The sequence below is a fragment of the Podarcis muralis genome, chromosome 13 (assembly GCF_964188315.1).
Source record: "Podarcis muralis chromosome 13, rPodMur119.hap1.1, whole genome shotgun sequence".
In the NCBI taxonomy this organism is placed as follows: Eukaryota; Metazoa; Chordata; class Lepidosauria; order Squamata; family Lacertidae; genus Podarcis; species Podarcis muralis.
The window spans coordinates 42,186,026-42,198,837 of record NC_135667.1 but is presented as its reverse complement, the minus strand read 5'-3'; the positions used below and the strand labels follow the sequence as shown (position 1 = coordinate 42,198,837).

The 12,812-nt window shown below is 47.2% G+C and overlaps 1 protein-coding gene across 1 annotated transcript; it reads left to right on the top strand.

Annotated features, from left to right (window-relative positions):
• Positions 1 to 497: 497 nt before the first annotated feature.
• On the top strand, positions 498 to 10,230 carry CCDC43 (coiled-coil domain containing 43). Its single transcript, XM_028703824.2, has 5 exons — positions 498 to 693; positions 3,602 to 3,689; positions 6,061 to 6,196; positions 8,258 to 8,316; positions 9,411 to 10,230. Exons 1-5 carry the CDS (start codon positions 529 to 531, stop codon positions 9,596 to 9,598), a joined length of 636 nt encoding a protein of 211 aa, XP_028559657.1. The 5' UTR covers positions 498 to 528; the 3' UTR covers positions 9,599 to 10,230.
• The last annotated feature ends 2,582 nt before the right edge of the window (positions 10,231 to 12,812 follow it).

The window sequence follows — 12,812 nt, the reverse complement described above, 5'->3', positions numbered from 1 at the left end:
CAAAACCTCCAAGGAAGGGGAGAGAGCAAGGATCGCTCTGAAAGCAGCAGGATCTGTCCAAAGCATTGCACCGAGGCGGTTTGCAAGGCGGGTTTCTCGCCAAATCCCAACCAAAGGGGCGCTTCCTTGGGGGGCAAGTATCCCAATGGAGCGAAACGAGGGTCTGCACTTGAGTATTGCGCTGACACGCAGAATGGCAGCAACTTGGGCAACTCTCGGGTTTTCCGAGCACGTCTGAATGAACCCCGTGACATATCCTCGCGGGTTCCCAGCAACGCGCTTCTGTTTCTCTCACCGCCCTCGGCAAGAAGCGACACGGGCTGGTTTCTTTTGCCATTGTTTTTGTCCCGCGCGCCCTGACAGAGAAACCGGCTCTTCGCGGGCGTCGCCTCAGCCCTTTCTGCAAACCTCCTGAGGAGGCGGTTAAGCGAGAGCTGGCCCGTACTGCCCATGCGCAGCTTCCGCCGCCGCCGCGCAGGCGCGCTTCCTCCTCCTCCTCCTCCTCCCCAGGGTTGGTGGCGAGCCAAGATGGCGGCGCCCTGCGCGTTCGAGCCGTGGCTGGAGGGGCGCCTGGCTGCACTGGGTCTCGACGGGGACGTGTACGGCGGGTACATACGGGGCGTGCTGCGCGAGGCCGAGTGCGACGCCGAGCGGCTGGAAGGGCTGGCGGGGGCGCTGGCGGCGGGGGAGCAGGTGAGCGCGACACCCGCCGCATTGCAGCGCGAGGGGAGAAACCGAGGGGGAAAGGGGGCCGAGGCGACCCGGGCAGTCGCGGGTGCCGCCTCTCTGTTCTGGAGCTTATTTCGCCCCTGGGAGCCAGGTTCTCCCGTGAGTGACTTCTGAGGGAGGGAGCTGATCTGGGTAGCGAGGAGTGGGTTCGATTCCTCCCCACAGGCCCGGCCCTGCCACGGGGGCAGCTGCCTCGGGCGGCCAGTTGTGAGGGGTGGTCGAAAGGTGCCTAGAAAAGTGCAGCAGTCTAGCCCCCCGAGCTAGTTTTCTGCCTTCATGTGGCTGGCATGCCAGGGAAGCAACTGTTTTGGGTGACATTCACCTCCCACCCCACCAGGGGGCTGGAGCCCATCTGTGTCGGTGGCACGTCTTGCCCCAGGCGCCGAAAGGTCTCTGTATATAAAATAATAATAATAATACAGTTATACCTCGAGTTACAGACGCTTCAGGTTGCGCGTTTTCGGGTTGCGCACCACGCCGAACCGGGAAGTACCGGAACAGGTTCCTTCTGGGTTTCGGTGCTCGCGCATATGCAGACCCACAAAATCACTCATGTGCAGAAGCACCGAATCGCAACCTGGTTGCGAACGCTGCGGCTTGCGAACATGCCTCTCGCAAGGATCACGTTCGCAACCCTAGAGTCCGCTATAATAATAATAATAATTAATAATAATAAATAATAAATTTATTATAATAATAAATTTATTTATACCCCGCTCATCTCACTGGACCTCTCCAGCCACTCTGGGTGACTCCCAGCAAAATATTAAAAGCATGATAAAACATCAAGCATTAAAAGCATAAGTCAACTTGAACCAGACAGAACTATTTGAGCTGTGGGGGTTTTTTTGCGGGGTGGGGGATCTCAGTCAATATTATAATAATTTATAGCCTGCCCATCTGGCTGGGTTTCCCCAGCCACTCTGGGCGGCTCCCAACAGAATATTAAAAACACGATAAAACATCAAACATTAAAAAACTTCCCTAAACAGGGCTGCCTTCAGATGTCTTCTAAAAGTCAGATAGTTGTTTATCTCATTGACATCTGATGGGAGGGTGTTCCACAGGGTGGGTGCCACTACTGCCTGGTTCCCTGTAGCTTCACTTCTCATAGTGACGGAACCGCCAGAAGGTCCTTGGAGCTGGACCTCAGTATCTGGGCTGAACGATGGAGGTGGAGAGGATGCTTCAGGTATACAGGACTGAGGCTGTTTAGGGCTTTAAAGGTCAGCACCATCACTTAATTGTGCTCGGAAACATACAGGACAGGTGTAAAATGGTATGGGTAGCCACTCGCAGTTAGCAGTCTAGCTGCCACATTCTGGATTAATTGTAGTTTCCGGGTCACCTTCAAAGGTAAAGGGATCCCTGACTGTTAGGTCCAGTCACAGACGACTCTGGGTTGCGGCGCTCATCTCGCTTTATTGGCCGAGGGAGCCAGCGTACAGCTTCCGGGTCATGTGGCCAGCATGACTAAGCCGCTTCTGGCGAACCAGAGCAGCACACGGAAACGCCGTTTACCTTCCCGCCGGAGCGACACCTATTTATCTACTTGCACTTTGACGTGCTTTCGAACTGCTAGGTTGGCAGGAGCAGGGACCGAGCAACGGGAGCTCACCCCGTCGCGGGGATTCAAACCGCCGACCTTCTGATCGGCAAGGCCTAGGCTCTGTTTTTTAGACCACAGCGCCACCCACATCCCTTCTTCAAAGGTAGTCCCATGCAATGAGTCTTGTGTGGTGTATTGGCTAAAAAGGCTCATATAATCATTGTACAGTTTGAAGGGGTCCCGAGGGTCATCTAGTCCAACCCCCCTGCAATGCAGAAATTTCAACACACTGGTCCTGGTCCTGATCTAGCTTCTTGTCATGAACTTGGTTGGTATGTTGGTATCCTTTTTAAGCCTCCCGCAACCAGCTCCCCCTCCACCCGTATCTGCAATGTGGGGACAATGCCGATCTACCTTGCATGGTTGTCGTAAGGGTTCCAAAGAGATAATAGCCCTCCCCAGGTGTTCTATTTATTCATGGGACTGTGGTGGTGAGTCCTGTCCTCTCTCTTGTGTTTCCTCGGCCCCCTGTGGGTTGAAGGGTGAGCTTCTGAAACATGGAGGACCTGTACTCATTGAGGCTCCTTGCGTAATTGGGAGGTTCCCCACTTCATGCATCTCATAGGACCAGGTTGGTAAACTGTGAATGCCAGCCATTTTCTTTTATCAGATAATTCTCTCCATGAGTTGTAACTCCCATCATGCTTCAGAGAGAGAGAGAGAGAGAGAGCAAAGATCTCGTATTTTGTATTACCACAACAGTCATCAGTCTGTGGACCTGAAGAGCTCTGTGAATTAGTCTCTTTACCTGCACTCGGGCATAGCATACCATACAAATATAAACATGTTACAGACTTGTGATGTACAAAGAGCAAAGTAGCTTTAAAGCAGGCTTCCTCAGACTCAGCCCTCCAGATGTTTTGAGACTACAATTCCCATCATCCCTGACCACTGGTCTTCCTAGCTAGGGATAATGGGAGTTGTAGGCCAAAAAACATCTGGAGGGCCGAGGTTGAGGAAGCCTGCTTTAAAGTGTATCAATCTCTCTTATTTATTTATTAAATTTGTATACCACCCTATACCTGCAGATCTTTTTACATTATAAAAAAACACACAAAATACATAATAAGAATGAAAACAACAAAGCTAAACTTTTTGCTACACCTTGGTTAAATTCTGGGAGGGCTATGAGGGCTTAAAAAAAAATTGGCCAGGGGGCAGGTCTAGGTTTGGCATTCCAAGCCTCCCAAGTTGTCCCTTACTGTGTCTTTGTGATAGACAAGCCTTTTTCTTCCACTGACAAGCATCTTTTCTTTTAATCAGGATGAAGATGTACTACAAGAAGTTTGCAGAGAAATCGTTGAAAGGTGGTCAAAGGCCCAAAATGACGGAAGTAATGAAAAGAAAGAAGGTATTTCACATTCCTTTTGGCATCACTGGAGTGGTTGCTGGATGCTTTCTGCGTGGCTTTCAACTTATTGGACCAAAACTTTAAAGTCTTTTCTCCCATTTCTGCCCTTACCCTATTTGTTATTTTCTATTTCCCTCCCCCTTGATCTGTCAGGCATCTGTTCCCTGGAACAATAACGGAAGCTTTTTAGAAAAATTGTTTTCACTCTGCAGGTGAGGATCTCTTGCACACGCTGTCTTGTCAGGAGATCTTGTTCCGCACAATGTAGGAATTGGGCCTTTAGTGTTCCGGCATCTGCCCTTTGGAATTCCCTCCCATTGAATATTAGACAAGCACCGTCTCTGTTGGCTTTTCAGCACCTACTGAAGCCCTTCCTCTATACAACAATCCTTTTAAATTGAGATCTTTCTCAGTCTGCACCTTTATTGGAATTGTTTATACAGTGGTACCTCAGGTTACATACGCTTCAGGTTACATACGCTTCAGGTTACAGACTCCGCTAATCCAGAAATAGTGCTTCAGGTTAAGAACTTTGCTTCAGGATAAGAACAGAAATCGTGCTCCGGCAGGGCGGCGGCAGCGGGAGGCCCCATTAGCTAAAGTGGTGCTTCAGGTTAAGAACAGTTTCAGGTTAAGAATGGACCTCCAGAACGAATTAAGTACTTAACCCGAGGTACCACTGAAATAATTTTTAAAAACACTTTATTGTTTGTCTGCCTGGGCTCCTTTGCAAGGAAGGACAGGATAAATAAATAAGTAAAATAAAATAAATATGAAGAGCAATTACAGATTAAAGGAAAAATTACCCCCTAGTCTATATTGCATGCATTTCCTATAGATTTTTTTTAAAAAAAAATTTTGGCAGCACCCATATACCACTCCATAACACAGTTATCTGGGCAGCTTGCAATAAAAACAGTGTATATATAAAATAAAATAAAATATTAAAGCATAAATTCAAAACTATAGCAGTACAGCAAAACCAAAAGTACATGAGACCTACAAGATTATAAACAATAGATTTAATAAGGATTTTTGAGCCTTCTGTGAATAAATGGCAGAAAGGTTTATTAGTTATCGAGAGGTTAATAGGGTTATCTGTTTGATAAAAGTTTGATATTTTTCCATAGGTCTGGCTATAACAGAACATTGGTTTTTGCCTTCGAAAATTCAAAAGATGTATGGTACAGAAAGCAGATGTTGGTACTGCAAAGCAGCAACAGGAGACTTGAGCCACTTGTGGTGGGAAAACATTTAACGTTACTGGAGAATTACTGCACAGATAATAGGAGCAATGCTAGCAATGCAAAATACAGTCCTGTGATATGTTTGCTTAATTATGTAAAATACTGTAATGTGCTGCCTGATCGATAGGCTCCTCTTTTAATCTACAAGCTAAGGAAATACAAAGATGGTATTGATTTCACGTGTGTAAAATGACAAATTTAAACACTAATATATTATGAACGTTTGCGTATAAATACATATGGATGTAATGATGTTTGCATATTTTTTAAAATCAAAATATTTAAGAGTAGTAGGAATGTGCCCAGTTTTCTTTAAATGACTTGGGTCTGACCTTCATCTTTCATGATTTCTGTGTTCAGCTCAAAGCAGCATTTTATGCTGCCCTCCATGTGTCATCAGAGCTTGAATATCTTCTGGAAGTGATGCAAGATTTGAAAAATGCATTTCGGGCAAGCAATTTGGGATGAGTTGGGCGAGAAGTTATTTTCGGGGCCTCCTTAAAATACCAAACTGTTTTGATGTTGATTCCAAACGTTACTCGCCTTGTGCTCAAAATAGCACATGAAAACTGGCCACAAGCTGTTCCTCTCCAGTATCTTGGCTGTGCTGTAACTACAGAACATAAGCCCCCAAGGGTGAGATTCAAATAGGACTCAGCTCGCCTATGTGTGTTTCCAAGCACAATTCAAAGTGTTGGTGCTGACCTTTAAAGCCCTAAACAGCCTCGGCCCGGTATACCTGAAGGAGCGTCTCCATCCCCATCGTTCAGCCCGGACAGTGAGATCCAGCTCCAAGGGCTGCGAGAAGTGAGGTTACAGGGAACCAGGCAGAGGGCCTTCTTGGTAGTGGCACCCGCCCTGTGGAACATCCTTCCATCAGATGTCAAGGAAATAAACAACTATCTGACTTTTAGAAGGCAGCCCTGTTTAGGGAAGTTTTTTAACGTTTTATATTTTATCATGTTTTTAATATTCTGTTGGGAGCCACCCAGAGTGGCTGGGGAAACCCAGCCAGATGGGCAGGGTATAAATGTTGTTGTTGTTTGTTGTTGTCCTTGTTCTTATTGAAGGGTGATCATGGACTTCTTTTTCTTTACCCTTGCTTTGTCCCCTTTCCTTCCCAGATGAGATCCAAGCTATAGCTAACATAATTGAAAAACAGGCACAAATCGTGGTGAAGCCCAAAGAGGTCGCCAAGGAAGAGACACTACAGAAGGCTGCCCTCCTCGCACAGTATGCTGAGGTGACAGATGATGAGGAATATCCTTTGTGCTGCAAATTCCCAAATCATGTTGAATCTATTCCCTGGCTGGCTGATCCATTAACTCTGGGGCAGGAGTCCATGGGTTCCTTCCCCCCTCTATTATTATTATTATTTGTTAGTTAGTTAGTTAGTAAGTAAGTAAGTATACAGTGGTACCTCGGGTTACACATGCTTAAGGTTACATACGCTTCAGGTTACTGACTCCGCTAACCCAGAAGTAGTACCTCGGGCTAAGAACTTTGCTTCAGGATGAGAACAGAAATCGTGCTCTGGCGATGTGGCAGCAGCAGGAGGCCCCATTAGCTGAAGTGGTGCTTCAGGTTAAGAACAGTTTCAGGTTAAGAACGGACCTCTGGAACGAATTAAGTATGTAACCAGAGGTACCACTGTACTTCCCTATGCCCGCAGGTCTCAGGGAGGTCACAACATAAAATCACAATTTAAAAACACAGAATATGTGTGTGTGTGTGTGTGTGTGTGTGTGTGTGTGTGTGTGTATGTATATATATATATATATATATATATATATGCACAACCCAATAAACCTCCTCCTTCCCAACACATTTTAAAAGAGCATTGGATGTCGGTCAGCCAAAGGTCTGTATGAAGAGGAATGTTTTTGCCTGGCGCCTAAAGGTGTATAATGAAGGTGCCAGCCGAAACTCCCTAGGGAGAGCATTCCACAGACAGGGGGTCACTGCAGAAAAGGCCCATTCTTTCGTTGCCATCCTCTGGACCTCATGGAGGAGGTGCACAAAGAAGGGCCTCAAAAGATGATCTTGGGGTCCGCATTCCTATGGAGAGAGGCCCTTGAGGTCTTTATAGCCTGCTCTGCCCCATGAACTTGGTTTACAGTATACAGTAAATTACAGTATACAGTGGAACCTTGGTTCTCAAAGGGCAGGGGTCTGCAACCCGCGGCTCCGGAGCCGCATGTGGCTCTTTTACACCTTTGCCGCGGCTCCGGGGCAGATACTAGCAAGGGGAGGAGGCACATTGTGCGCCCCGACACTCCCCACTGTGGCGGGCGCTGTACTGGCTGTGACGTCGCATGGGGGCGGTGCGTACGTTAGTCACGCACCGTCCCGACGTCACCTTCCTGCCTGCTGTCAGATCGCGGCTCCGGAGATATATTTGTTTTAAATGTCGCAATGGTTTTGCGGCTCCCAGTTTTTTTTTCCTTTGGAAACGGGTCCAAGTGGCTCTTTTTGTCTTAAAGGTTGCAGAGCCCTGTCAAAGGGCATAGTTGACGAACAAATCGACTCCCAAATGCCGGAAACCTGGAAGTAAGTGTTCTGGTTTTCGAACTTTTTTGGGGAGCTGAACATCTGATGCGGCTGTCGGCTATTGTTTCCGGGTTGCCTGTGCCAATCAGAAGCCGCGCCTTGGTTTTCGAACATTTCGGGAGTCGAACGGACTTCCAAAATGGGATTAAGTTCAAGAATCAAGGTTCCACTGTACATGCATATTTATAGTAAAGTTCTCTGCCTTGGACTCTAAGAACATTCACTGTGGGTCAGTGTGTGTATTAATGGGTTAATGAGGGGTAATAAGAGATCTGAAACTGTCCCTTAAAACAGATTTCAACAATGGCAGTCCATCAGATGGAAAATAAGTTTTTATTTCATTGCAGTATGCACCATTACATTGGCAGCCTGTGATTGTCACATATCCAACTGGTGCGGACTGGTCAGGCAAACTAAGAGGAAAAATTGCTTTGAGATGCTGTGATGAGTGCAAGTACAGATGGCTTTCAAAACGGACTAGACACAATCATGAACGTCAGGTTTATTGTTCCTATGAGCTGTGATGGCTAGGAATCTGATTGTCAGCTTCTGAGAAGAAGCAGAGGTTGGATATCTCCTTCTTGCCATACTCCTCAAATGTCTTCAGAATATTCTGGCAATGGGGAATCAGATTTCAGTGTCTTATACAGCTTCGCAGTCCTTTTTTGGGGTTGTGGTCATGCTGTCTCGTCACCAGAACATCTCTCCCTCCACAGCATTCCTTATCACCCAAATCCTAATTAGTGACCAAATGCCCTTAACTCGGCACACTGAAGCAGATGGCGAAGATGATCCTGGGGCAGCAGCAGTGACTGTCAGTTCCGAAAAATGTATCCTTACAAATAGGGTATTCTGAGGCCACAATATTATTAGTAACGTGAGATGGGGAATGTTGACTTATTTGAGAACAAAAGTGGGGTAGTAAGTGGCAGGGAATACTGTGTCTGAGGGGGTAGCAATTGTATATCGTATGGAATCTCTGGAAGGGAATCTTGAGAAGGCAAGGATGAAACAATCTTACTGGGTGGTGATTGGGTTGCAAGCTGTAGATAGTGAGTTATGGAGTTGTTTTATATCTGCTGTTATAGGAAAAAAATCTGCCAATCATCGGATGCTGGTCCAGCTTGGTTTAATGTGTTTCTTGTAAGCTAAATTGGCTGGGTTACTGTAGTTCATACAACAAAATATTACAGGTAATTTATATAGCACTTCCTAATTTCCAAGCTGCTATATAGTTTTCATTGTATTACCTCTCAATACAAGTGAGGTTGGTTGAATCAAGGGTATAGACGAGGGAAATGTGGGAATTGAATGCAGGGATCCCAGACTCTGAATCATGGGTTAGCAAACTAAGATTGGATTCGGCCCAATTGCCTTCTGGATCCGGCCCGTGGACGGTCCAGGAATCGCCATGTGGGGATTCTGATCATTTGGGCTGTGCCATTCCCCCCACCCACCCACACCACGGTGGCGCCTCCTCCCTCCCTCCTCCTGGCTTCTCCCCGCCCTGCCTAGAGGAGGAAGGGGGCTGGACTTTGTTGAGCCACAGTTGGCTGAGCACCATTTAAAGCAGAGCAGCCCCTCTGGAGCCAGCCTTTTCACGCTGCTCATCGTCCCTCCGTGCCGCCAGGCCCTGCCACTCGCATGGCACAGGTAAGCAGCCACCGGGGCTCATCCGGTGCTGTGGAGAAGGGAGCGGAGAGTCGTGGAGGGGTTCCCCCCAAAAATATAGTCCAGCCCCCCCCACAAGGTCTTAGGGACGGTGGACCGGCTTCTTGTGGAAAAATTTGCTGACCCCTGCTCTAAATCTTTCCATGAACCAGCTTTGGTCAGTTGTCTTGATGTGCCAGTCGCAGGAAGAATGATGCTCAGGATTCACTCTGTGTGTCGAGTTCCTTGTTCTCCTCAACTCCCTCCTTGTCAGCTCTGTTCAGAAACACAAACCTGGAAGCCGTTATGAATGCCCGGAAGCTGGAAAGAGAGCACCTGCGGGACGAGTCGCATCGGAAGAAGGAGCAAGACAAACTCCAGCGGGAGAAGGACAAGTTGGCTAAGCAAGAACGTAAGGAGAAAGAGAAGAAGAGAACACAGAAAGGCGAGAGGAAGCGGTAGCATGGAACTACAGCTGGACTCTTCTCTTTTCTTCCCTCCCCTCTGTCTGTTATATGGCACAGCATGCACACAGACCCAGAGTGCTCAGAGGAAGGAATCCTTTCAAACACTTTGGTGTGTGTTGGCTTTCAAAGCTGCAAATCTGTCCTAGGCAAGGACTGTGGGGAGGGGTGAAGGGAGTCCTCTGAAGCACTGAAAGAAAACTACACACACATTTTTGTTGTCCAATCTGTTGGGCTCAGTGGTCGTGGCCAACATCTGTAACCAAAGAACGGTGTGGTGGCTGCCTTCCCCCTCCCTTCGTCACTTTCTATTTTTATTAACTACATACGGGGAAACTATGGTTGAGGGAAGTATTTGGAAACCCCTTTATATATTCACTCTAGCCAAAGGTTGCTTTTGGTTGGTGGAACTGTGAATGAAACCCAGTTTCCTACATATGTACGCCAGGGAGAGGCAACACCCTTTATGAAGTTGAATTAAGAGCCTAGTGCAGCACCCGTAATCTTCTGCAGCCAAGTGTCACCTAATTTTTGTTTCTTTTTCTTCTCATTTGGGGCTGGGCTAGTAAATCTCTGTAAACTTCAACAAGGTTGTATTATTGCCATCTAAGTAAAGTTCTGTGAATTTTATTAGCACGTGACATGTTTGAATCCTTAGCTCTTTGTCGTATACTGCAGTAAAGCTGAGCTGGAATAGAGGGACATAGGGACCAAAGCTGTTTGTAACAGGTTGCTCACAGCCCAGAGTCTGTGAGAAAGGATAGTTTGCCAGGGTTAAAATTCCCAGTGAAAGGGAGAGCTGTGTGGATCCATCACGGTGTTTCGTTGCGCCAGAAGCAATTTAGTCATGCTGGCCGCATGACCCGGAAAGCTGTCTGTGGACAAACGCCGGCTCGCTTGGCCTGAAAGCAAGATGAGTGCTGCACCCCATAGTCACCCTTGACTTGGCTTAACCATCCAGGGGTCCTTTACCTTTCTCTTGGAAGATAGCGAAGCTAAGGGCCAGTGTCCAGATTAGGTTTGGTTTTCAACATTGCGATATATCACAATGTCTGAAATAAGGATGGAGCTACATAGAGGCATTGGCTGGCTTCACTGTTTCTCCCACATGGTGATTTCTGCATAGTGCGCAGACACACCATGATTCGCAATATACTGCCAGGTCAAAAACAATGAAACCGTTAACATGATACAGACTCAAAATGGTTTTGGACAATATATCAAGACATTGCTCAGTCCTAGTCCAGATGCTAGTAACTGAAGGACAGTGGCAGAACAAGTAGGAGAATGAGTCCGGGTGAAGGGTATATGACTAAGTTTAAACTGGAGGATCTTAGTGGTGCTGCTTCCCTTTCCATCTTAAAGAGGAAAAATCTGCCTCATTCAGACTTTTTATCAGGCTAGTCTTTTTTTCTTTGAGAGCTCTGTGGAAGAATTCTGAAGCTGCTGGAAAAAAGGGGACCTGGGATTTTCAGTGAAGGAAAAGGAGGAACTTCTGCCATCAGACTTGAGAAAACAGGTTCCTGAGCTAAACCCTGGCACAATGTAGCCCTGGGTGGGAACGAAAAAGAGAGGGCTTGGCTGGGACCAGGGAAATGGAGCAAATCGCCTAGTAGTAAAAGAACTTCCTAATCTTGGTTTCCAAGGTCACATTCTGTCTTATAATTAATTAATTAAATTTATATACTGCCCAAAGATCACAGGGCGGTTCACAACATGAAAATACAAAATGAGAAAATTCATAATAAAACCAAGAACAAAAATAAACCAATACCCCTCCCCCCATTTAAAAGAACATATTGTTTTATTAGCCAGAGGCCTGGGAGAAAAGGAATGTTTTCACCTGGCACCTAAAGATATATAATGAAGGCAGCAGGTGAGCCTTTCTGGGGAGAGCATTCTACAAATGGAACCACCACAGAAAAGGCCCACTTTCTTGTTGCCGCCCTCTAGACCTCCCATGCAGGAGGCACACAAAGAAGGGCCTCACATGATGATCACAGTGTCTGGGTCAGTTCATACAAGGAGAGGATGTCCTTGAGGTATGAGGCGCCACATCATGGACCTCCCTCCATCTTTGGTATGTGTTTGCGCTATCAAGGATGATTTCATTTATAGAAAGCTGTTTATTGCCAAGGGAAGGAAACTGCTTTCGGTAGATGGATCAAGTTTGGTGAACAAGGAGTTGGAAGGAAAAATGGAAGACTCATCTCAGGTGGATTCTAGGGTGTTCCACATTATTGTATCAATAACTAAAAGGTGGGCCATATATACAGTAGTAAAAGGTAAAGGGACCCCTGACCATTAGGTCCAGTCGTGACCGACTCTGGGGTTGCAGCGCTCATCTCGCTTTATTGCCCGAGGGAGCCGGCATACAGCTTCCGGGTCATGTGGCCAGCATGACTAAGCCGCTTCTGGCGAACCAGAGCAGCGCACGGAAACGCCGTTTACCTTCCCGCCGGAGCAGTACCTACCGTATTTTTCGCTCTATAACACGCACCTGACCATAACACGCACATCGTTTTTAGAGGAGGAAAACAAGGGAAAAAACATTCTGAATGAAACAGTGGATGTATCATTTTTGTGCTTCATGCTGTGGCCACAGACATGTGATCTGATGGTGAATTTGGGGTGACCCAATGCAAAGATCCTGAGAATCCCTGTGGATCCATGCTTTTTAACCACGTTTTTGCACCATTGCAGCCCCAGGCAACAGTGGGTGCGTGCTTTTTTTGGTGCAGGCTGTAGCCATGGACATGCTATGTGATCTGATGGTGAATTTGGGGTGACCCAATGCAAAGATCCTGAGGATCCATGTTGATCTATGCTTTGTAACCACATTTTAAGTGGGGAGCGAAGGAAAAACAAAGAAGGGACATGAGAGGGGTGTGCAGAGAAGCAGCTGGCTAAGAATGCTGGAGAGGGATTTAACGGGTGGGAGGCAAAAGTTCCCCCCCAAGCCAGCCATCTCTCTCTCTCTCTCTCTCCCTCCCCCCCTCTCCCTCTCCCTCCCCCACTCTCTCTCCCTCTCCCCCAGCAGTACCGGAGCACAGAGACGACACTTTCCCCTCTGCTTGCCTGGAGGGGAGGGGCTTTCCCTGCTCTTTGTTCCGTTTCAGCAATCACAGCAACGAAACAGAGGAGGGTGGGCATAAGACCCTGAGGCAGAATACAGGAAAGCTGCCACTTCCTCTTTTCAGGTTTCCCTTCTC